Source organism: Triticum aestivum, chromosome 5A (assembly GCF_018294505.1).
Source record: "Triticum aestivum cultivar Chinese Spring chromosome 5A, IWGSC CS RefSeq v2.1, whole genome shotgun sequence".
In the NCBI taxonomy this organism is placed as follows: domain Eukaryota; kingdom Viridiplantae; phylum Streptophyta; class Magnoliopsida; order Poales; family Poaceae; genus Triticum; species Triticum aestivum.
The window spans coordinates 591,141,643-591,167,795 of NC_057806.1; the positions used below are offsets into that span (position 1 = coordinate 591,141,643).

The 26,153-nt window shown below is 46.7% G+C and overlaps 2 protein-coding genes across 3 annotated transcripts; both read left to right on the top strand.

Annotated features, from left to right (window-relative positions):
• Window positions 1-11,192: 11,192 nt before the first annotated feature.
• LOC123105072 (UDP-glycosyltransferase 83A1) lies at window positions 11,193-13,174 on the top strand. Its single transcript, XM_044527054.1, has 3 exons — window positions 11,193-11,786; window positions 11,874-12,409; window positions 12,512-13,174. Exons 1-3 carry the CDS (start codon window positions 11,303-11,305, stop codon window positions 12,857-12,859), a joined length of 1,368 nt encoding a protein of 455 aa, XP_044382989.1. The 5' UTR covers window positions 11,193-11,302; the 3' UTR covers window positions 12,860-13,174.
• A 1,997-nt stretch (window positions 13,175-15,171) lies between these two features.
• On the top strand, window positions 15,172-16,883 carry LOC123105073 (UDP-glycosyltransferase 83A1). Of its 2 annotated transcripts, none has more exons than XM_044527056.1 (3): window positions 15,172-15,859; window positions 15,971-16,021; window positions 16,113-16,883. In XM_044527056.1, the coding sequence occupies exons 1-3, from the start codon at window positions 15,367-15,369 to the stop codon at window positions 16,493-16,495; spliced, it is 927 nt and encodes a 308-aa protein (XP_044382991.1). In that variant the 5' UTR covers window positions 15,172-15,366; the 3' UTR covers window positions 16,496-16,883. The 2 variants fall into 2 exon arrangements, with proteins under 2 accessions (XP_044382991.1, XP_044382992.1); XM_044527057.1 differs by having other exon boundaries at window positions 15,175-15,859; window positions 15,961-16,021; window positions 16,113-16,383.
• Window positions 16,884-26,153: the final 9,270 nt, after the last annotated feature.

A 26,153-nucleotide genomic window follows, 5' to 3' on the forward strand; every position in this document is an offset into this window, starting at 1 on the left:
ATGTAGTTGCAATGTAAACTAGAATTGCATAGGTTAGAAAAAAATTATACTCTGCTATATTTAAGGGATCGGTTAGGTCCGAGTTCGACCGAAACTTAATGGAGTAAATATACCCCACTAAAGTTTACTCCGTCATTTACTCCTCTATTTTATAAGGGATCGGCTCCAACATAGTCTTTGGCATGCTGAACCGCACAAGGCAGACCACGACTCCAAAATAACTTCAATAAAGTTGACGTCGTTTACTGGTAGTGTAGTACTCCCTCTGTTCCATAATATAAGAGCGATTTTTACACTACGTAGTGTAAAAGCCGTTTTTATATTATGGGACGGAGGGAATATATTATAGCCAAGTCGTGTTGCCAATTAGCCACGAGCTTAAGTCTTTGCTTCCTTGGCGTGTAGTATTTTGGAGTTGCAATCGCTGTCTTTTCAAGATGGTGCTTCCTTGGCGTGTGAGTATTTTGGAGTTGCAATCACTTTCATGATCTCACTTGTACGTGTATGCAGCCACAACCGATCGCCGGTTGGTTCAAAGAAAATCTTGCCCGATTTGGAGCTGCGCATATGATATTTCTCCCCCCAATGGCGTGGGGGCAGACAGCCGGAGGCACCAGAATCAAAGGTGAGATGACGAGAACCCGTCGTGATGGCACTGGGCATTTTCTTGGACCCGAGACATGATGGCGGCGCTTGGTTGGCTGGCTGGTCGCTCCCTTGTCGCTCTCGGCGTTTTCAACGCCTGCCCGCGTGCGCATGCGTCGCAGATCCACCATGCTCCCCAAGACATGGGCTTGTTTTGCTAGCGTATGCGTTTCTTGTACAGAGCTCACCTCACCTCACACGGTTCTCTTGCCGTACTATCAGTTTGGTTTTTGGCTAGGAAATATGGCCGGTCAGGTTGATCTCTATCGAATTCTGAATACCCGTCATTACTCGAGTGCAACACTACGCCGAGTGTTTGGCTCTCTGCCGAGTGCCAAACCACGGGCATTCGGCAAACAGATATATGTCGAGAGTAGAACTCGGCAACGCGACAATGAGATGTTGTTGCCGAGTTGAAAACGCAAAGCACACGGCAAAGGAAGCGCACTTGGCAAACACAATAGATGTTGGGAGCCTCACACGGCAAAGAGATGCCATGTGGTATGTCCTAAGCCGGGGCGCTCAGCATCCCACTTGCTACTGAAACATTTTGACCTGACAGATGGGCTATAGAACCCACCTGTCACTAAAACAGTTGCAAATTATTCGACTTTTTAAATAACATAAATCTAGAAACGTTGTCTTTGCCAAGAGCTAAGCCGGGGCGCTCGGCATCACACCTGCCACTGAAACACTTTGACCTCATAGGTGGGTCCTATGAGCCCACCTGTCACTAAAATATTTGCAAATTATATATATATATATATGACAATACTATTCTAATTTCAGAATTAGAATAACTATTTGGATCACAGCCAGGCCGACGAGCTGTTTCCGAACTCCCGAAAACCCCACCAGACCGATTACAGAAAAAAAACACCCCACCCCACCCGCTTGCCCCGATCCCCACCCTGGCATCCCTCGATCCCCTTCCCCGAGCGCCGCCACCCTCCTGGATCTCGCCGTCCCGCGCGCCTCCTCCCGCCGGCTGACCTACCCAAGGCGCCCCCACCAACTCCCAACGAGAGCCTCCGCATCCCGCGAGCCCCCCGTCGGCGAGCGTCTCCCTCCTCGTCGCCGGTGTCGTGCCCCCCGCCGGCTACACGGGCGCAGAGGCTCGCCGCGTGCCCCCGCTCCGCCGCCTCAAGGACCGGGTTACAGGCCCCGGTCTCCGGCCAAGCTGTCGTCCAGGGGTCAGACGCCTTGGGAGGTCACGCCGTATCCCGCCTGCATGCGTCCCTCGCCGACGCATCTCCAACTCACCATGGACGGCTTCCTCGCCGGGCTCGATCTTCTTCTCCAGCCTCCGTTATACGAGCCTACCTTTCCTCCGGCCGCAACAGCACTCAAGCCGTTTGCCGCTGCTACCTCCGGCCGTTCAACTATGTAGCCCCAAGACGTCCACCGCCTCAGCCGCCCGGTTCCCGCTGCTGCATTTGTCCATAATTTTGCACCCAGTTTATTCTTAGAGATGCTAAGTGATGCTTGCCGTTCTATGCTACTGCGAACATGGTGCAGCATGGCTCGTCGATGTCGTTCAAGAAATTTGCGTCTCCACTTGGGCTCCCCTGACCCGGTGCCTCTTGTGTTCTCTGACGGTCGCGTCGGTCGACTGGTCGAGGGTGTCAAACTGTCAATCGCCAGTGGAGTTTATCGTGGGACCAGACCACCGATCGATCGAGCATGCAGCATTCCGCCTGGCCGTGCGCCGCCAGAGGCAAAGCGCAACATGTTGTGCGACATCCGTGTCGGGCTTGTCTCCGGGTCTTCCGAGAGATCGATGGATCAGATGAAGATTTCCTACGAGCTAGAGATCAAGCTCTCGTGGAAGAAATGGCCATAGCAGAACCGTGACCGGCATTGTTCGAGACGTTGCCATCGCATGCGCACTCTTTTTGCTTTGCTTTTTAGTAGGTCTTTGTTTGCATGCGCGCGCTTTTCGGAAGTTTGGCCGCAGGTACTAGTGCTGCAGTGCACAGTTTGCTCACCGGCAAGCTTGGGGGTCTAAGAGGCGACCTGACATTGCCTCCAACTATCATTTAAGTTTTATTTGGTTCGGTCATCCATTCCACGCACGGAACGATGGACTACAGTCTGGAGGAGCTGGGAAGCAACAGAGCAATCAATGATCCAAATCGTCATTGGCAATAATTTAAGCAGTGGAGTTTATCTTAATATCAGTTAGTTTGTTTATCTAATATCAACCTCGCCTGAGATGTTCTCTCCGGTCTCGTGCAACAACGTTGGTTGTCCCGCTGGAGCGAATAAAGGACCGCACGAATCTCCCTTCCACCCCCTCTCTACTTACTTCATTGTTTCTAAAATTTGGTCTTGCAGTCCAATGTGACTCGAGGTTGAAGTTTGATGCATATTATACGTGATTGTTGTACATTATATCCAACTACGAATGCATAAAACTTCTTATCTGATTGCACGTGATTGTGCAGTCCAAGGTTGACTCCAGGTTGAAGATTGTAGTAATTCAAAAAAAATTGTATAGTCTCGTGCTGTGAAATTACAGCATAGAGCAGTGGAGCCTCCAAAAAAACGAGCAAGTGCAGATAAAAAATGGATACGTTCCTAAGGTGTCGGTGGTTATGCCAAAAATGGAGATAAATTATTTTAGTGTTTCCTTTTACCTCGAACCAATTAACTTCTGTAATTTCATAAACATGCATGTCATGCAAAACCATTGCATTAGAACATATGAAGCCAAAAGGGAAATTAAGGGATCTATGTGGTGCCATGTTAGCAAGAAAACACCATTGAAAAAAGAAGCTCACGTACATTTTTTTATGTAAGCTCATATACATTCAGGGAGACATTTGACATAGAAAAGTTATTACATACAAAAAAGGTTTGTATAGTGAAAAATGTCGAGAAGTTCAAGGTTAACCATTTAGAAAAAACTCAAAAAATGCGCAAATTGGCTCTGTTTTTTTTACTAATATCGCATAAGTTCAAATACACCGACAACCGAAGTTGGGAGTTATACTCACAACACACCTTAAAAAACCTAGAAGCGGAGCGGTTCAATGTTTACTAAAACCTCAAATTTCTTCAATCACTAAAGACAATCAAGAAGATCATAGGAAGTTCAAACAGAAATAATAGAGCAGTTCAAAACTAAGACACTTAGAAGCGGATGTTTCACCATTTCTAAAATAATAAACAAGAAGTTCAAATTTTAAAAATAGAGAAGTTCAAAAATAATAAAAAGGACTTTCATTGTTTCTAAAATTAAAAGAAAACTCTAGAAGTTGAAATTGAAATAATGGACAATTCAATATTTATTACAAAACTAGGATATTGTCTTTACTGAAAGAAATAAATCAAGAAGTCCAAGTTACAAAAATAGAGAAGTTTCATATTTATGACAAAAGTCATATTTTCCTTGTTACTGAAAAATAAAATGAGGAAGTTCAAATTAAAAAAAAGTTCGATGGATATACAAAAACTCAAATTCTTTCCGTTTCTTGGAAAAATAAAAGTATAAAGTTTATTTTTAAAAAAAAATGGTGCTTATTTAAAAACATATTTTTTCTAAGAATAAGACTAGGAAGTTCAAATTAAAATAAAATAGAAGTCCAAAGATTATGAAAAACTCAGATTTTTCACATTACTAAAGTATAAAACGAAGAAGTTCAAATTAAAAAAGGAACAACTAAAAATGTTTAAAAATAGATTTTCCCCATTTCTAAAAAAACTAGAAGTTCAAACGAAAATAACGAAGTGGTTCGATGTTTATTTAGAAACTAACATTTTACCGTTATTAAAATACTCAAATATCCCTTAGTATTGAAGAATCAACCATGTTTAAATTGAAAAAAATATTAAGAAATAAAACCAGGAAGTCCATATTAAAAAGATGGAGAAGTTCGATAATTGTAGAAAACTCATATTTTCCTCGTTATTAAAGAATGGAAATACGAAGTTTAAAAATAAAATAATAAGAAGTTCAACTTTTAAAAATGGAGCGCTTCAAAATTCACAAAAAAGGATTAAAGAATTCAGATTAATATTTATAAAAAACTTAGATATTTTCACGTAATCGAGAGAAGTTCAGGTTGATAAACTACCAGAAGTTCACGTTCTACATGGTGTGAATTTTGTATTAAAAAGAATAAAAATGCAAAGGTTAAATTTGTTGTCGTTATAAGTTCAAGTACTCCACCGGAGAAAGTTAAAAAAATTATTGTGAGAGAGGTTTGTACAACAAGAATATCATTTGTGTAACACTGACGAATGGATAAGAAAATTACAAATGAAAACACGTCACAGAAGTTCAACGTAAAAACAACATGAAGTTCAACTACTACGCTGAATGAATTTCAGATGAAAAACTTTTAAAATCATCACGAATATGAAAAAACGATCAACACGGGAAAGTTATGTGCTTACAACAGCTTTCCACTAGTATATCACTTGCTCAATTCCGGTGAGTGGATAGAGAGTTACGAGCAGTGGATGGAGACCTACGAGCAAAAAAAGCACGTGAAAAAGCAGAGTGAAGTTCAGGTACACGCGACGAGAAGTTCAGGTTCTTCACGTGGTGCATTTTCGAAGAATCTGTTTCGCGATAAAGGCAGAACGCATGATTCCACCGTTTTCGAAATTAATTGAAAACGGCTAGGAATCACAGAAAACCATCAACATGAAAAAGTTTCGCATTTTCTGTAGCTTTTCAGCGGTATATTATTTGCCCCATTCCGATAAAGTTTGTACAAATTACGGCAAAAATACATTTTTTGCCATTTTCGAAACTGAGTTAAAACCGTAAAGAATTGGGAGAAACAATACATACCAAAAAGTTTCGCATTTGTTCAAGCTTTCCAACGCCATATCATTTGTTGCATTCAGACGCACGGTTAAAAAATTAGCTCGAAAATACGAATTCGATAGGACTTTCACCATTTTCTAAATTACTCTTAAACCATTCAAAATTAGAAAAAAAACTTTCAAGATGAAAAAGTAGTGCATTTTCATAAGCTTTCCAACGCCGTATCATATACCTCCATTGGATTAGCCATTTAGAAATGACATCGAAAAAACAAACTCAGCTGTTCGGTTTACGAAATTTTACGTTTTCAAATTACTTTTTAACCATAGGGAATTAGAGAAAAACTTTCAACACGTGGAAGGAGCGGTTTGCAGCAGTTTTCCAACGCCATATTATATGCCTCATTCCGATAAACAATTTAGAAATGCGATCGAAAATATGATTCACGTTTTTTGTTCGAAGAAAAAACGGTTTTCAAAACTGCTCTTAAACCGCTTATATTTTGCCAAAAATTTAAATTGGGTCATGATATTGAGGTCCATAGCTTTCCAACGATATATCGCAAGCCCCATTTTGGCAATGTTAGCAAAAGTTCAACCTAGTTCACAGAGAAGTTCAACGTACTACTAGCGGGGCAGGTCAGGCTGTGATCAGAATATTATTCTAATCCCGTGATCAGAATAGTGTTTATATATATATATATATATATATATATGTGTGTGTGTGTGTGTGTGTGTGTGTGTGTGTGTGTGTGTGTGTGTGTATATAATACGAGTCCAGAAACGTTGTCTTTTTTGCGGGATCAGAAACGTTGTCGTTGCTGAGAGCTAAGACACGGCGCTCAGAGCATCTCCAACAGGCGCGCTAAACAGGCGCCGCGTCGTAAATATACCCACTTTAGCGCGCGCAACCCAGCGGATGGCTCCAGCGGGCGCGCAATAACCGCGCGCGCGGTATAACCAGTTGGGCGCACGGCAGGAAGCGGTACCTTGCGCGGTGTATTTGCGGCGCCCGCTTCCGCGCGCGGCACACTCGATGCTTGCGCTGTGCTCTTCTTCTCCCCCTCCAAAGCCCCACGCGCGCCGGCGCCGGCGACCCGCACCCATGGACGCACGCGCCGGCACCCCGCTCACCCCGTCCTATAGCCGCGACCCCCCGCCCCCGCCGCCACAAACCCTAGCCCGGGTGGCGTTGGCCTCGCCTCCGCCGGAGCTCCTCCGACCAGCGGCCTCGCGCGCGGCCTCTTCATGCCGCCGCGGATGACCTCGGCGGTGGGTGGCGTCGCGTCGGCGCCGACCCGAGCCGCCGCCCCCTCGTCCTCAAAGCTCCCCAATGCGGCGCGGCCAAAGAAGGGCAAGACATCGGCGAAGAAAAACAAGGCGGCGGACGGCTCCGGCACCTCCAAGGCGAGGAGGAAGAAGCTTGCGGGGCGTGCGACGGGCGCGGCGGCTGCTGAAGCGCCGACAAGCTCACTCGTTGAGCCGGCGGCCGGCGCGCACAACATGTTCGACGAAATGCCTCCAAGGTGAAAAAATTCTAACTTTTCTTTTTTTTTGTTATTTTTTGAATGCATTCGTCACATATAGATAGCTTATTTGCATTGTGCAAAAAAATTTTGTAGTCTCAATGATGATGCATACATGTCAACGATGGGTGTTGGCTCCAACAATTCGCATTGGTCTCAAACCAATGACATGCATTTTGAAGACCATGAGTTCGAGGTGGACGAGGAGGGTGAGGGCATTGTCGACGCACCGAAAGGAGGAGCGGGCAATTACACCAACGCCGATGACATCTTACTATGCAATACTTGGTTGCAAGTGTCGAAGGATCCCTCCGTTGGAGGTGATCAAAGTAGAGATGCTTATTGGAACCGGATGAAGGAACACTTTGATGCTCGCAACATGAGTGGAATTGACCGCTCCAACCGATCACTTAGGTTCCGGTGATCGACAATCAACTGGGGTTGTCAAAGGTTGGCGGCCTGTCTAAAGGCGGTTGACAAGTTGAACCCAAGTGGCACAAATGAGGACGATAGAGTAAGTGCCATTTCATCTTACATGTTGGTGCTAACTTGCTTTGTTTTGCTTGTTGTTGGTGCTAACTTGCTTTGTTTTCATGTAGTACAACATTGCGCAAAACTTGTTCAAAGAAGAGGAGAGGAAAACCAAGAAGGGGAAGATCAAGAAAGGAAGGGTATTTACTTTGCCTCATTGCTATGAAGTGTTGAAGGATGATGAGAAATGGAAGAAGCGTGAAGATTTGGATGATTTGCATTTGAGCGACAAACGGAAGCGAACAATTAAGTTGGATGATGATGATGATGAGGATGATGCATCAAGTGATGATGGCAAGAGAAGCCCCACACCCAATTCGGTTTCATACTCGAAGCCAAAGCGGCCAGATGGGTGCAAGAAAGACAAAACTGAAAAGAAGAAGAGGAAAGGAGATGCTGAGCTCAAAAATGCTATGGAAGCTATTGTGCAGGCAAGAAAAGAAGCCAACGAGGTGAGGAAAATGGCAAGGACCCAAGATGCCGCGGCCGAGGAGAGGAGGTTGGCGGCTGAGGAAAGGAGGGTGGCGGCCGAGGAGAGGAAGGTGACTTTGGAGGAGAGGAAGGTGAGCAATGAGGAGCGACTAGGTTGTTGAAATGGGAGAAGCACTTGTTCTTCTTGGACACAACTAACCTCAATGCGGCGCAAAAGGAGTATGTCAATCTTGCCCAAGAAGAAGTCTTGATCCAAAAAAGAGCCATGGTTCGTGCAATGGGTGGCGATGGCCTCGGCGCCATGGGTGGCATGGGTGGCTTCGGAGGTACCGTGGGCGGTTTAGGTGCAATGGGAAGCATGCCTGGCTTTCGAGCACCCCCCGATGCTATGGCCACCATGGGAGGCATGAGTTTTGCTTCTCTCATGGGAGGCATGAGTGCACCTCCGGCCGTCATGGGTGGAATGTCTTTCGATGTGCCTGCTCGCACACATTCCCATGAAAATGCCGCTGAAGATCTTGCCAACACCGTTGGAGCTTCACGTGATGCGGTGCGCGATGAGGAGAGGGAGGAAGATTCATCTTCGGAGGCGGAAGAATCGTCTTCCGAAGATGAGGACGAGGACGAAGACGAGGACGAGGACGAGGAATGATGTGTCTTTCATTTGTGTATTGAACTTGATTTGCATTTTGAACTTGGTTGGATGAACTTGTGGGCATGATTTTAAACTTGTGGGCATGAACTTCATCAACTTGTTTGTGTGAAATTTTTATTGTGTTGGAAAATGTTTATCATTTTGTGTTGAAAATGCCATATGCAATGCACCGACGAGTCGTGCGCGCTGCATTTTTGCGCGCTACTGGAGCGGCGCGCGCGCTGCATTTTAGCGCGGCTGCTGGAGCCAGCGCTGCGCGCCGCGCCAAAATCAGGCGATGCGTGCGTGGCATATCAGTTTTTTGCGCGCGGTGCGACCGTCGCCTGTTGGAGATGCTCTCAGGTGACCCCTCTTCTGAACGTGTGCTCTCAGGAAAGATTCTATTTCGAGTGTTATTGTCGGAGGTATGTCTCGTTGCTTTTGTTGTCTATTTGTTTCTTCTTTAATACCTGCAATTGGAAATAAATACATACGCTTTTCTGCCTATAACTTCAGTGCAGAATGACATATCATATCAAATGAAGGAGCTCCTAAAAATTTCTCGAGCACATCACACACATATCACATAGGCATAATTCATACAAGCTCACATAGGCTAATTCATACAAGTTCATAGAAAAAGAACATTACTCGAATACATCATACACAAGTTCACATATTCATACATAAGCTTAATTCATGTAAGTTCATAAAGCAAAACACATGCAAATTCTAAGTTTCTAGCCGCGTTGCACACCACATGGACACATTCTCTATGCTTCTGGAGGAGGAGGAGGGGCAACATTCCCACCCGCTTGATTTTGCATTAGCACGGTCCATAGATGTATATTGAAATGATATCTATATTAAGAGAAAGCCGAACCTCAAGCTTTTGCTCGAGCGCCTTTATCCTTCATTTGTTTTCGCTTGTTCCCTCGCTCTTGCCTCCTGTTCTGCCTGCCGCCGTTCCTCTTCAGTAGCCCGTTTCTCCAACAAAGCCTGCAATATGGCGTTAGTCTCATCTCATATATGTTGCAACGATTCTATTTCAAGGACACGTGGCGACTTCCTATTCACCTACTTCGCCGAGTGAGGCTCTCGGTAAATTCGTCACTCGGCATCAGCTCTAGGGCTCGCCTGTCAGGTCATGGACACGTGGTAACTTCCTATTCGTTTTCTTTGCCGAGAAGGGCTCTCGGCGGCAAAGACATGTCTCGGCATTAGGAGCTGGATATGCGTCAGCTTCCTACTCATTTTGTTTGCCGAGAAAGGCCCTCGACAAAGACATGTCTCGGAATTATGTTTGGGTCCCGCCTATCAGGAGTTGGACACGCCGCGGCGGTGTAATCCTTGCCGAACGCCACCTTCAAGCTCTCGGCAAAGACGTACCATGTGGCAACCGCCGTCTCCATCCCGTGGCCGTGAAGTCTCTTTATTTTGCCAAGAGGTACCGTTTGGCTCTCGGGAAACTGTTTGCCGAGTCCCTGATAGTTGGCCCTCGGTAAAATTCTGTCTGCCTAAGAGGTGTAGGCCAAGTACTCTTTATCGAGAACGATTTTCGGCAGACTTTGCCGAGTTTATTTGGCCCATCACCGAATGTACCTGGCACTCGGCGTAGACCAAATTCCATTAGTGCGTTGCCGTGGTGCATGCTGAATAGCACATACTTATATTTTTAATTTTTACGGAAAATTTGCGTGAGAAATTTACCGGGGAATCCACGATTTACCACCTACCTGAACTGACTTTTGCAAGCGCAGGCGTTGGGTGGAGGTTCCACGAGGAGGTTGACACTAAAGAAACCACGGCCTGTCGGGCGGTCATGGTGATAGCCAGCCATTCCAGGGGTATCCCCAATGTTTGTTGGCGCGTAAAGTCTGCACTAGCTCTGTTTAATAAGCCCTGCTGCTGTTTAAGAATTTACTCTTCAACTGCAGTTCGTTCGCCAGCGCTAGAATTCCACCGGCCAGATCAATCGTCCGATATGCATGATAAAAAGTGTGTTTAGGTCTCAGTTGACTGATACTTAACCAAGTCTCAGTTAAGTAATATACCAGTATATAAAAAGAAAAAGAAAAAAATAAAAAGAAATTATACAAATCTTCATGCAAAATCAAAAAAATATAGCATCAACTAAGTCTAAGTCGACTGAGATTTAACAAAACTGATGATAAAAAATACGAGAGATTCGCCGACCAATTAAAATAGCAAACTCCTTGCGACCGCCACCTTCATCATCATGACTCTTCTGTCTTACTAGTGCTAGAAGGCGACAAACACGACCTGCATCCGATAAGCATGCATGCATATTATTGCACTGTCCAGAAGCGACTAATTGTAGCTTTGAACGATTGCTTGGCTTCTTGCTGCAGAACGCAGACAGACAGACCTCACCGCCAGCTCACCACCGAGACAAGCTATTTAGTACTTCCTCCGTTTTTAAATATTTATCATTTTAAAAATTTCAAATGATTACCACGTACAGATGTATATAGACATATTTTAAAATATATATTTACTTTTTTTACTTCGTATATAGTCATTTGTTGAAATCTTTAGAAAGACAAATATTTAGGAACCGAAGGAGTATTTCGCAGGAAGCTTCTGTCCCCCACGACCGGAATCCTTCCACAAAAGGCTGTGCTGTGCGGTGATAGCCAGTTTGCCACACTGCGTCTGCATCCCCTGCGCGCGTCTTTCTAGTGCTGCTGCCGTGCGCGTGGACTGCGGACTGCGGAGAGGGAGAGGCTAAGCCATGGCGAGGGGCCACGTGATGGTGCTGCCCATGCCGTGCCAGGGCCACGTCGTGCCGCTCATGGAGCTCTCGCACCGCCTCGTCGACCACGGCTTCCAGGTCACCTTCGTCAACACCGAGGTGGACCACGCGCTCGTGCTCGCCGCCATGGCGCCCGACGGCGCCGCCGCGCTGCGCGGCATCCACCTCGCCTCCATCCCGGACGGGCTGGCCGGCGACGAGGACCGCAAGGACCTCAACAAGCTCATCGACGCCTACTCGCGCCACATGCCGGGCTACCTGGAGCGGCTCGTGGGGGAGATGGAGGACGCTGGGCGGCCCAGGGTGAAGTGGCTCGTCGGCGACGTCAACATGGGCTGGTCCTTCGAGGTCGCCAGGAGGCTCGGCATCCGCGTCGCCTCCTTCTGGCCGGCCTCCGCGGCGTGCCTCGCCATCATGCTCAAGATCCCCCAGCTCATTCAGGACGGCGTCCTCAACGACAAGGGTATGTGTGCTTCTCCTTCCGTGGACTGATCGATTTCTTCACCGGCTGTCCGGCCCGGCGCGATTGAATACCGTACGTGTACTGTAGGATGGCCGGTGCGGCAGGAGACGCTGCAGCTCGCCCCGGGGATGCCGCCGCTGCACACGTCGCTCATGTCGTGGAACAACGCCGGCGCCCCCGAGGGGCAGCACATCATCTTCGACCTCGTGTGCCGGAACAACAAGTTCAACGACCTCGCCGAGATGACCGTGTGCAACTCGTTCCAGGAGGCGGAGGCCGGCGCGTTCAAGCTCTTCCCCAACATCCTGCCCATCGGTCCGCTCTTCGCCGACGGGGAGTTCCAGAAGCCCGTGGGCAACTTCCTGCCGGAGGACGCGAGGTGCCTCAAATGGCTGGACGCGCGGGCCGACGGCTCCGTCGTCTACGTGGCCTTTGGCAGCATGGCCATCTTCGACCCGCGCCAGTTCCGGGAGCTGGCCGAGGGGCTGGAGCTCGCCGGCCGGCCCTTCCTGTGGGTGGTGCGCCCGGACTTCACCCCCGGACTGAGCAAGGCGTGGCTCGCCGAGTTCAGCCAGCGCGTCGCCGGCACCGGCATGATCGTCAGCTGGTGCTCCCAGCAGCAGGTCGCTCCAAACCCACAAACCGCCACGCTCACCCGTGCCACTTGACGTGTCGCTAGCTGCGCAGTGCCGTAACGTGTGGATCTGTTTGGTTCCGGCATGCAGGTCCTGGGGCACCGCGCGGTGGCCTGCTTCGTGTCGCACTGCGGGTGGAACTCGACGATGGAGGCGGCGAGGAACGGCGTGCCGGTCCTGTGCTGGCCCTACTTCTGCGAGCAGTTCCTGGACCGGAGCTACGTCACCGACGTGTGGAGGACCGGCCTCGCCGTGTGCCCCGGCGACGACGGCATCGTGGCCAAGGAGGAGGTGCGGGGCAAGGTGGAAAGTGTCATCGGCGACGCGGGCATCAGGAAGAGGGCGTCCTGGCTCAAGGACGCGGCGTCCGAGTGCATCGGCGAGGGCGGCTCGTCGGAGAAGAATTTCAAGAAGTTCATCGACCTGCTAAGCCAATGAGAGAGTACACCGTATACTGTGATACTCCTACAACGGTAGTGCTCTGTGTACGTGGCGGGTGTGCTATAGCTGTTTGTGGCGATCAACATCCCGGGTCAGTCAAGTCTTTTTCTAGTTGGGTCAGTCAAGTTACAAGATTGCAAGAACTGTTGAATTTTTTTCTAGAAGTTCAACGGCTACCATGGGTCCATTGCTTCGGGTGCTCCCAAGCCATGGCACACGAAATAATATGTGTAAGATGAATCGATCATGTATCGTGGACATCAAGTTCCAGTTCAAAATGTGGTTCTCCAAGCAGCGTGTGACCGTGTGTCATCGTGGTGCAAAATATGTAGGGCATGAGTTAGCTAAAACTGGTCGTTTGTGTTAGCCAACTATTGTACCGTCCCAAGTAGCTGCGTGCCTTGGGCGATTTGCCCGAGCACCTTTAAGTTATAATAAAGTTCTGCTTTACCCCAAAAATACATTTGCCATATAATACATCGATTTGACCGAGAAAACCCCAGATATGCAATTTTCATCGGAATACATCTGACTAGTCTCCTGTTAGATTTATTTTCGTCAACAAAACGTAACCAGGCCATCCATTCATAATCCGTCAGAGTCAACCCAAAACTAATATTCAGTGGAGCCCTAGATATATAATATCCACTAAAAAGAACGTTATTCTTGACCTAGAGTGGGTAACTCTTTTTTAACCCTCATCAGGTCTTTCCAAAAAGGAGAATCAAGTTTTGGCTGTCACTTGTGCTATTTTATTTATTTTTGAATGGAGGCACGTAACTCTTGCTACATGGGCTGTCCCAAAATGCGCGATTGGGGTCTATCTGTCGACTCGCGTGATAAATAGGAGCTCCCGCCAAAATGTTGATGCATTGCACCGAGCCGAGCCAGCGACTATACCGGGTGGCCCATGTAGTAGGTTTTGTTTTCTGGTTTTGGGAACCTTTTAGAAGATTTTGGTCTTTTTTATTTTAATTTATTACCTTTTGTTATTTTAGTTCTTAAAAAAATCAAATGTTTGAATATTAAAAAAACATAAGTTTTACTCCCTCCATTCCTAAATGTAAGCCTTTTTAGAGATTCGATTCTAATATGAACTCCATACGGATGTATATAGACATAGTTTAGAGTGTAGATTAACTCATTTTGCTCCGCTTGTAGTCCATATTGAAATCTCTAAAATGACTTATATTTAGGAACGGAGGGAGTACAAATCTTTGAATTTTTTGCCAATGTTTTTTGGAAATATTTCCTTTTATATAATGACCCTAAAATTTGAAAATGTTGACAGTTTTCAAAACATCTTCTCAGTTTATTTTTTGAAAACATGAATTTTAAGCATAAATACATTTTGTGCTTTCCTATAAAACCATAACAAGAAACCAAAATAATAATAATCCAAAATAGAAAAAGCGAAGAATCCAAGGCTTGCTTATGTTTTTAGCGGAAGAAACCAGAGCTAGTGCCTGTCACTACTTTGGTGCTGCTACATGGGCTGGCCCACCCGAATGCACTCTTGTACCCCCTCCGAAGTTTAATTTCATGGGCCGCCTAAAAATAAGTCCATATTTAGGCCGCTTAAAGATTTATGTTTAGGCCGCCTAATTTCATGGGGCTCCCTCCGAAGCTTCGGTTGATATGTCCATCACAACCATCATACAAGCCAAGGCAACAGGAAGATGGCGGAGTGCCAGGGCTTCAGGACATGCCAATGCTTCCATAGAAGCGGAAATTGCTTTTGGATCCCGGACTCTATGGAGCTTGGATTTTTGATTTTTGATTTTTTTTCTTTCAAAAAACTATATGTTTGAAGTTTTGGAACATTTTGAAAAAAATTACACATGAACCTATGGATGTATACTACATCTCATATTTTTTTTTCATGATGGAATACGTTTCGATTCAAGCTACAAAAAAAATCATCTCGTTCTAGCACATGCACTGTTCACTATAGAAGTATTTGTTCATGAAACTATACAGGAATGTAGTAGTAATAGTAGTATATACCTAAATCTTCATGTGTATTTTTCCAGTTATTTTTGAAATTTAGAAAACAATTTTGGAAATTTTCAAAAAACAGTGTTCCATGGAGCTCGGGAGAATAAATCCACTCTCCATGCAGAGAGAGAGAGAGAGAGAGAGAGAGAGAGAGAGAGAGAGAGAGAGAGAGAGAGAGAGAGAGAGAGAGAGAGAGAGAGAGAGAGAGAGAGAGAGAGAGAGAGAGAATAAATCCACTCTCCCTTACAAGGGTCAATTATCGATGGCTATATGTTGTAGGTGCCCATACAAGGAGACAGGAACATATCGCAGCTCCTTTCTTCTCACTCACTCACCGCGCGAGTACATGTGGCCGACGGAACATATGGCAGAAGCAGACGCCCCGGCCGGTTTCATCCTTCTCCGCGGAAAACGACGAGCACGACGCAGAAAGGCGCCCTTATCATCACTCCCTGCGTTTCTGCCGCTGCGCACATTGCCTGTTCAGCCCGACCGGCGAACCGGCCATGGCCGGGGCGGCGCCCCACGTCATGGTGCTGCCGTTCCCGGCGCAGGGCCACGTCACCCCGCTCATGGAGCTCTCGCACCGCCTCGTCGACCACGGCCTCCAGGTCACCTTCGTCTGCACCGAGCCCATCCACAAGCTCCTTCTCGACGCCCTGCCGCGGAACGGCGGCGGCGAGGCGCTGGACGGGATCCGCCTGGTCTCCGTACCGGACGGCCTGGCCGACGGCGACAGCCGCAGGGACCTAGGCAAGGTCCTGGCCGGGGTCTTGGGGCGCGTGCCGGGCCACGTGGCGGAGCTCATCAGGGAGACGGAGGCGTCCGGGGAGAGGAAGGTGCGGTGGCTCGTCGCCGACTCCACCATGGCGTGCTGCTTCCAGGCCGCGAGGAATCTCGGCGTCCGGGTCGCCTCCGTCTGCCCGGCGTCCGCGGCGTGCCTTGCCACGTCGCTCAGGATTCCCCAGCTCGTACAGGATGGCATCTTCGACCACAATGGTACTCTGCTTCTTTACTCATTTCCATGCAATACTCTGCTCCTTCATATTCTGGAACTAAATTTACTGCCTTGAGAAGTCTCAATCAATCTATTGACGCAGAGAAATCCAGACGCGCGTCGCCGGCAACGGCATGATCGTCAGCTGGTGCCCCCAGCAGCAGGTGCGCGCCCGGTGCACTGCCAAGAACTTCAGCATCATGCCATGCGTTTTGAGTCCGGCCATGATCCTTGGTTATCTCGACGTACATGTAGGTTCTCGCGCATCCGGCGGTGGCATGCTTCGTGTCGCACTGCGGGTGGAACTCGACGATGGAGGGGGCGAGGAACGGCGTGCCCATCCTGTGCTGGCCCTACTTCTCCGACTAGTTCGCGAACCGGAGCTACATCTGCGACATTTGGAGGACTGGTTTGGGCGTGACGCATGGCGAGGACGGCGTCGTCACCAAGGAAGAGGTGAAGGCGAAACTCGAACAGCTCACCGGCGACAAGGGAATCGCGGAGAGGGCGCGGATGCTCAGGGATGCAGCTCGCAAGAGCGTCAGCGAGGGAGGCTCCTCGTACGAGAATTTCAAGAGATTTGTCGATCTCCTGATGGAGTGAGCTGCACCATTTCGCTCTTCCTAGAGTTCTACTAGTATCTTTATCGTGGCATCCTGAGATAGGCCAAGGAGAATATATTATATTGGACTTTAGGGGATCGTGAACAAATATTGTCCCGGCTTATTGCATCTCCAACAAATCCGCTTCCCTAATTTATTTGTTTCTGGTCCTCCGTCTGAAAAAGTTTGTCCCTCAAATGAATGCATCTAGCATTAAATTAGTGCTAGATATATTTATTCGAGGGACAAGGTTGGAACAAGCTTTTCGGACGGAGGGAGTATATCAAAGCAAGTTTGCTATTTCACATCTAGATGCAATATACTTGGGGTGCAGGGTAGAAATGCAAGAGTTTGTTTTTTTACCTATTTTCCATCCTGAGCGATTTTCCTTCGTTTGTCCTTTTATTTTTTGTTGGTTTTGTGCATTTTTCTTTGTTTTTTTGTGTATTATTATCGGGCTTTTGTTAATACATGTGAAGTTTTTTCGATATACAATATTATTTCTGAATGCATCAGAAACATATCTATACCGAGTTTGCTATTTCACATATTGATGTGAAATAGTTACCTCACATCTAAGTCCATCACCATAGAATAAAACTTTGCTATAAGATTCGTGCAACTGTCTCTCACACTCGTACATCCCATGCAGTCGTGTTTGTTGCTCAGTTGTGTCACGTTGTCTTCGTTGGGTTTGGCCCAATGACGAAAATAACCAGTTTCTTTTATACATTTTTTGTGGGTTGGGCTGTCTGTGTGTTTGACGGCTATACTTTTTTTTGAAGCAATGTCATTGTGAGCGGGGAGAGGCATTCTCAAAAGAAAAGGAAAAGCGCGGAGATGAAGCAAGGCAAGGTATAGGTATGCTCCATGAGTTATAGGGCGCTAGGGTGACAACTTGTAATTTTCGTCCGGTCTTTTGGAACAAGGGTATTTTTTTTTCATGTTTGTTTTTTCCATTTTTTTCTTTTGGTTTTAAACCTTTTTTTGGTTTCCTTTTTTTGGTCTTTTTAAATCCATAATTTTTGAAATTTTATAAGTCTATTTTAAATTCACTGATTGATTTAGTTTTCGTAATTTTCGTGCAAGCGCTTTATCTTCCACCTCACTTTGTTGTTGTTTGTGTATTGCATATCATGTTGTTCGCCTAGGCCTGTTTAGCTTCACTTTTGTCAGCTCTCGGGTCATAACTAGGCTATGATTTTTTTTGTCCCAGTTACAAATCCACCCTCGACTCACAACTAGGACCCGGTCTTTTTCCCCAGTTGTAAGCCCACCATCGACTCGCAGCACGGGCCTGACCTTTTTTGTCCCAGTTGTAAGTCCGCCCTCGACTCACAACTGGGACCCGACCTTTTTTTGTCCCAATTGCAAGTCCACCATCTCCTCGCAACTTGGGCCCGACCCTATTTTAGTTGCAAGTCCACCCTCAACTCGTAATTGGAGCCCGACCTTTTTTTGTCCCAGTTGCAATTCCCCCTTCGACTCGTAATCGGAACCTGACTTTTTTGTCCCAGTTGCAAGTCCATCCTCAACTCGTTACTCGGGGTTCGACCTTTTTTTTCCTAGTTGCAAGTCCATTCTCGAGTCACAACTGGGGCCCGGACTTTTTTTCCCGATTGCAATTACACTCTCGACTCGCAACTGAGCCCCGACATTTTTTGTCCTAATTGCAAGTCCACCCTCAACTCGTTACTCGGGGTTCGACCTTTTTTTCCCTAGTTGCAAGTCCATTCTCGAGTCACAACTGGGGCCCGGACTTTTTTTCCCGATTGCAATTACACTCTCGACTCGCAACTGAGCCCCGACATTTTTTGTCCTAATTGCAAGTCCACCTCAACTCGTTACTCGGGGTTCGACCTTTTTTTTCCCTAGTTGCAAGTCCATTCTCGAGTCACAACTGGGGCCCGGACTTTTTTTCCCGATTGCAATTACACTCTCGACTCGCAACTGAGCCCCGACATTTTTTGTCCTAATTGCAAGTCCACCCTCAACTCGTTACTCGGGGTTCGACCTTTTTTTTCCTAGTTGCAAGTCCATTCTCGAGTCACAACTGGGGCCCGGACTTTTTTTTTCCCGATTGCAATTACACTCTCGACTCGCAACTGAGCCCCGACATTTTTTGTCCTAATTGCAAGTCCACCCTCAACTCGTTACTCGGGGTTCGACCTTTTTTTCCCTAGTTGCAAGTCCATTCTCGAGTCACAACTGGGGCCCGGACTTTTTTTCCCGATTGCAATTACACTCTCGACTCGCAACTGAGCCCCGACATTTTTTGTCCTAATTGCAAGTCCACCTCAACTCGTTACTCGGGGTTCGACCTTTTTTTTCCCTAGTTGCAAGTCCATTCTCGAGTCACAACTGGGGCCCGGACTTTTTTTCCCGATTGCAATTACACTCTCGACTCGCAACTGAGCCCCGACATTTTTTGTCCTAATTGCAAGTCCACCCTCAACTCGTTACTCGGGGTTCGACCTTTTTTTTCCTAGTTGCAAGTCCATTCTCGAGTCACAACTGGGGCCCGGACTTTTTTTTCCCGATTGCAATTACACTCTCGACTCGCAACTGAGCCCCGACATTTTTTGTCCTAATTGCAAGTCCACCCTCAACTCGTTACTCGGGGTTCGACCTTTTTTTTCCTAGTTGCAAGTCCAACTGGGGCCCGGACTTTTTTTCCCGATTGCAATTACACTCTCGACTCGCAACTGAGCCCCGACATTTTTTGTCCTAATTGCAAGTCCACCCTCAACTCGTTACTCGGGGTTCGACTTTTTTTTCCCTAGTTGCAAGTCCATTCTCGAGTCACAACTGGGGCCCGGACTTTTTTTCCCGATTGCAATTACACTCTCGACTCGCAACTGAGCCCCGACATTTTTTGTCCTAATTGCAAGTCCATCCTCGAGCCGCAACTGGAGTCCGACCTTTTTTTTGTCCTAGTTGGAAGTCAATCCTCGATTCCTAACTGGGGCCCAACCTTTTTTGTCCTAGTTGCAAGTCCACTCTCCACTCACATATGGGGCTAGACTCTTTTTGTCCAAGTTGCAAGTCCACTCTCGACTCGTAACTGGGGCCCAATCTTTGTTGTCCGAGTTGCGATTCCACCCTCGACTCGTAACTAGGCTCATACCTTTTTTGTTCGAGTTGCAAGTCCACCATCCACTCGCAACTAGGGGCCCAACCTTTTTTGTCCGAGTTGCAAGTCCACCCTCCCATAACAAATCAGATCTCCAACATAATCCTTCGGCCTTATACTCTTCGAGTATTTACTGAGACATGGCGGGACACAAAAATCAAGAATCCTTGGATACTCTTCTGGGTGATATAATCCGGGTATACGCGTAAAACAACCTCCCCTGACTAGGTATCCTTACTCATGACAATATCAACACCTAGTTCCAGGGGAGAGAAAAAATCCATCTAGATCCATGCTTTGAAACTACATACCAATCAAGGCACTCAACACAAGACATGGGTAACATCATCTTCTGTATGGTTTTGACGAAGATATTATACTCGCATTTAGTTATCCCTAGTTACAAAAACATATGATGATTATTTTACGTGGTTCACATAAAAAACATCATTGCTATTATTTGCATGTGATTCAAAATTAACCGTTCTAGTATAGTCAAACAATGAGATGTAATAATAAATCATTATTAAAAATTATGCAAAAACCATAACCCTCTCTTCGAAACCAAACCTTCATGAGCCCTAACCTTATTGCAAGACGCCAAATTAAGTCTAGAGTATGGACACTGCTCGTCGCCCCCACCTTTTCTCTCTCTTCCTCCTCTTGAGAGTCTCCCCAAAGCTTCCCCACCCCTGTCTCTTCATTTGGCAACAACGTCGGATGACAGGGGGTGGGGGAACTTTGTCGTTATAGATGTTAGGGCTAGGTTTAGTAGTAGTTTAAGATTGCCTTGGTGATGATTGCTGTAATGTCGTGTCGGAGATGTACTCATATGCTTATGAGTGGCATGGATTGGCGGCAGATTGTTTCTTCCTCTCCTCGTCCATGGTGGCATGCGAAGTAGCAAGGAACATTCTCCGCTCTCTCCATCAATAAACTACGTGGAGCAGTGAATCCGGTGCATCAGGCTTTCCTTGCCCTCTTTTTCCATTGTTGCCGAGACATAAGGAAGGATGCGGGTGGATGGTTGTGCCACCCATTCTGATCTAGCATTCAAGGGGACTTGCAAGCTGCACTGAATGTTCATTCGTCTAGTTTCTTCCACTACATCAACCTTGGCCGTCAGAAAAGAAGATCAAATAAGCAAGCTATTTTGGCGAGCTTTATTCACCCTCCATGGTGAGCCCGGCCGGCTCCTTTGCCCGATGATGGCAATGATTTATCCGAAGATGGTGGCGAAAGCAGGACTACATTGCATTTTCTCTCTATTATATTTAGGGTCTTGTTTGTAAAAGAAATGATGTTTTCTATTATATTTAGGGTCTTGTTTGTAAAAAGGAAGGACATGATTATACTCTTTATTTGATTGAATGTCTTGTCTTTATCACCTACTGATATTACAAGTTTACAACAGCTTCGGGGACCTTCTAGTCCCTTCCCGGCCGTGTTATAAAGGGAAAAAGTCCAGCACGTAGTGTAATGGATTATTTCGCGTATTGTTGTTGGTCACGTATGCATTTGCATGGCACCCATTCGACACACACGTGAGCCATACATTTTTCATTTTGCTTTTGCTTCTGCAAACTGTACTGTATTTGGAAGAAAATCTTCCTTTCCGTTTCCCTTACGTTTATTTCGGATATACTTCCTCATTCCTTATACAAGACCACAAACTCAAATTACGGTGTCAATGTAAAATTAAATGATTGTTTTGGAAGTTAACCTTTTTTTTCGTTAAACGAATCATTAATACGCTTGTATGCATATAAGGAAGGAATGAGAAGGAAGTACTATTATGACTACATGCATGCAAGTATTAAAAAGGGTGTGTCTAGGGCACATCTAGATGTGCTTTAGTTATTGCACATCTAAATGAGTGAATCAAGTATAAAGAGAAAAAAGAGAGAAAGAAAATATTCACACGAATCTCAATGTAAGATCAAAACATAGTCGGGCTAGGCTCGAGCCCCATCTCGGGCTCGGTTGATGCCTTTTCTCTAAAAAAAACATATGACTTAGATGTGCAATACTTATGGCACATCTAGATGTGCTTTAGCAAAACTGTATTAAAAAAGTTGATAGTATGAGAAAACATCATTAATTTTTGCCTCGATTACTGTTAGTGGTCTTGTATATATGCAAAATGTATTTTTCCTAGTGACCTTATAAGGGAATGAAGGGAGTATATTACTCCCTCCGTCCTGAAAAACATGTCGCAAGCATAGTGTAATGTAAATTTTGCACAAAAACCCCTTGTATCTTCGAATCTTTTACAAACAAGTCCTTCCGTCTTCCTCCGCCCGATCTAGCTCCCGTGCATCAGGCCAAGGCCGTCGTCGGCCGATTCGTCGCCTGCGCCGCCCAGGGCCAGCTCCTCCGCCGCCCGGTACCTGCTCCTCCGCCGCCCAGTACCTGCGCCACCGCCGCCCAGGACCTAAGCTGCCGTAATCCACTCGCATCGCGATCCCCTCCGCCGCTGCCGCGCAGGACCTGCGCCACCAAGATCCGGTGGATCTCGTCCTCCTCAAGGTCCCACCACCAAGATCCGGTGGATCTCGTCCTCCTCAAGCTCCCGAGCGCGCCTGGACCTCAAGCCCATCCTCCTGCTTATCCTGTTCCGCCAGGCTCGTGCTGCTGCTCCCCTGCTCGAGCTGTCGCCGGAGCTCCCCTGCTGCCCACCTGAGCGATGGTCACTGGTAATTTCCGCCGCCCATCCCCGCCGACGACCACCAAATCGACGATCCCTGGACTTTCCCCCGCCCACGCCTAAGCTCCGGTCGCCTGTTCTACTCCTCCATGCCCAGTACCTCCTCTCCACAACTAGGCACCGCTCCTCCTCCAAGCCCAGGCGCTTCTCCTCCTCCACGCCCAGCACCTCACTGCTCGCCCAACAGTAGATCCTCTACTTCTCACCTGCAGATCAAGAGATCAGTTAAGCAGAGTATCAGCCGCAGATCAATTGATCAACACAGAGGACTATCATCTATAGCAGTAGTATCTGTAGAAGTAGTATCTTCTGTAGCAGCAAATGATCGATATCAGCAGTATCAAAGATCAAACTTTTTTTACATCAGATCAAAGATCAAACTTGCCCGGCGCCTCTGCTCTTCAGGTACAACGATTTTATGACGTTTTAAAACATGAGCAAACTGAACATCATAACATGTTTCAGTTAGGATGACCAATACTGTAAATTTCAGAAACTAAATTAGAACATGTTTTCCAAGATGTAGATATGCACAATACAGTCTGATCTGCATTTGAAATTAGAACTAGAAAACAAGATTAAAATTAGGAAACACCCATATACTGTCAAGTTATGTCGATGCTCCACTTGAGGCAGGGAACTGCACCCATTTTCACTACTACAATTGATGGGGAACGTAGCATAAATTCAAAATTTTCCTACGTGTCACCAAGATCAATCTATGGAGTCATCTAGCAACGAGGGAGGAGTGGATCTACATACCCTTGTAGATCGCGCGCGAAAGCATTCAAGAGAACGGGGTTGATGGAGTCGTACTCGTCGTGATCCAAATCACCGATGATCCTAGCGCCGAACGGACGGCACCTCCGCGTTCAACACACGTACGGAGCAGCGACGTCTCCTCCTTCTTGATCCAGCAAGGGGGGAGGAGAGGTTGATGGAGATCCAACAACACGACGGCGTGGTGGTGGAAGTAGCGGGATTCCAACAGGGCTTCGCCAAGCGTTGCGGGAGGAGGGAGATGTGTCATGGGAGGGAGAGGGAGGCGCCAGGGCTTAGGTGTGGTTGCCCTCCCTCCCCCCCCACTATATATAGGGCCAAGGGAGAGGGGGAGGGCGCAGCCTTGCCCCTTCCTCCAAGGAAGGGTGCGGCCAAGGGGGGGAGGAGTCCATCCTCCCCAAGGCACCTCGGAGGTGCCTTCCCCCTTTAGGACTCTCCCCTCCTCTTGTCCCTTTGGCGCATGGGCCTCTAGGGGATGGTGCCCTTGGCCCATGTTGGCCAAGGCGCACCCCCTACAGCCCATGTGGCCCTCGGGGCAGGTGGCCCCACCCGGTGGACCCCCGGGACCCTTCCGGTGGTCCCGGTACAATACCGGTGACCCCGAAACTTGTCCCGATGACCGAAATAGCACTTCCTATATATAATTCTTTACCTCCGGACCATTCCGGAACTCCTCGTGACGTCCGGGATCTCATCCGGGACTCCGAACAACTTTCGGGTTACCGCATACTAATATCTCTATAACCCTAGCGTCACCGAACCTTAAGTGTGTAGACCCTACGGGTTCGGGAACCATGCAGACATGACCGAGACGTTCTCCAGTCAATAACCAACAGCGGGATCTGGATACCCATGTTGGCTCCCACATGTTCTACGATGATCTCATCGAATGAACCACGATGTCAAGGACTTAATCAATCCCGTATACAATTCCCTTTGTCTAGCGGTACGATACTTGCCCGAGATTCGATCGTCGGTATCCCAATACCTTGTTCAATCTCGTTACCGGCAAGTCTCTTTACTCGTTCCGTAACACATCATCCTGTGATCAACTCCTTGATCATATTGTGCACATTATGATGATGTCCTACCGAGTGGGCCCAGAGATACCTCTCCGTTTACACGGAGTGACAAATCCCAGTCTCGATTCGTGCCAACCCAACAGACACTTTCGGAGATACCCGTAGTGTACCTTTATAGCCACCCAGTTACGTTGTGACGTTTGGCACACCCAAAGCACTCCTACGGTATCCGGGAGTTGCACAATCTCATGGTCTAAGGAAATGATACTTGACATTAGAAAAGCTTTAGCATACGAACTACATGATCTTGTGCTAGGCTTAGGATTGGGTCTTGTCCATCACATCATTCTTCTAATGATGTGATCCCGTTATCAATGACATCCAATGTCCATGGTCAGGAAACCATAACCATCCATTGATCAACGAGCTAGTCAACTAGAGGCTTACTAGGGACATGGTGTTGTCTATGTATCCACACATGTATCTGAGTTTCCTATCAATACAATTCTAGCATGGATAATAAACGATTATCATGAACAAGGAAATATAATAATAACTAATTTATTATTGCCTCTAGGGCATATTTCCAACAGTCTCCCACTTGCACTAGAGTCAATAATCTCGAGCTTTAAGTCTTAACTTCATACCTTACAACTCAGGCAAGAACTCCTTCTTTGACTGATCCATCTTGAACACCTTCAAGATCATGTCAAGGTATGTGCTCATTTGAAAGTACCATTAAGAATTTTGATCTATCCTTATAGATCTTGATTCTCAATGTTCAAGTAGCTTAATCCAGGCTTTCCATTGAAAAACACTTTCCAAATAACCCTACATGCCTTCCAGAAATTCCATGTCATTTCTGATCAACAATATGCCAACAACATATATTCATCAGAAATTCTATAGTGCTCCCACTCACTTCTTTGGAAATACAAGTTTCTCATAAACTTTGTATAAACCCAAAATCTTTGATCATCATCAAAGCATACATTCCAACTCCGAGATGCTTACTCCAGTCCCTAGAAGGATTGCTGGAGCTTCGCATACTTATTAGCATCTTTCAGGATTGACAAAACCTTTCGGTTTGTATCACATACAACCTTTCCTCAAAAAAACGTCGAGGAAACAATGTTTTGACATCCTATCTGCAAGATTTCATAAATAATGCAGTAATCGCTAATATAATTCCAACAGACTCTTAGCATCGCTACGAGTGAGAAAGTCTCTCCTTGAACTTGTCGGAAAACATCTTAACGACGAGTCGAGCTTTCTTGATGGTGATACTTACCATCATTGTCCGTCTTCCTTTTAAAATCCATATGTACCTAACAGCCTTACGACCATCAAGTAGTTCTTCCAAAGTCTACACTTTGTTTTCATACATGGATCCTATCTCGGATTTTATGGCCTCGAGCCATTTATCGGAATCCAGGCCCACCATCGCTTCTCCATAGCTCGTAGGTTCATTGTTGTCTAGCAACATGACTTCCAAGACAGGATCACGTAGCATTCTGAAGTAGTACTCATCCTTGTCATCCTACGAGGTTTGGTAGTGACTTGATCTGAAGTTTCATGATCACTATCATAAGCTTCCACTTCAATTGGTGTAGGTGCCACAGGAACAACTTCCTGTGCCCTGCCACACACTAGTTGAAGAGACGGTTCAATAACCTCATCAAGTCTCTACCATCCTCCCACTCAATTCTTTCGAGAGAAACTTTTCCTCGAGAAAGGACCCGATTCTAGAAACAATCCCTTATTGCTTTCGGATCTGAGACAGGAGGTATACCCAACTATTTTGGTTGTCCTATGAAGATGCATTTATCCGCTTTGGGTTCGAGCTTATCAGCCTGAAACTTTTTCACATAAGCGTCGCAGCCCCAAACTTTCAAGAAATGACAGCTTAGGTTTCTCTAAACCATAGTTCATACAGTGTCATCTCATCGGAATTACGTGGTGCCCCTTTTAAAATGAATGCGGTTGTCTCTAATGCCTAACCCATAAACTATTGTGGTAATTCGATAAGAGACATCATGGTATGCATCATAT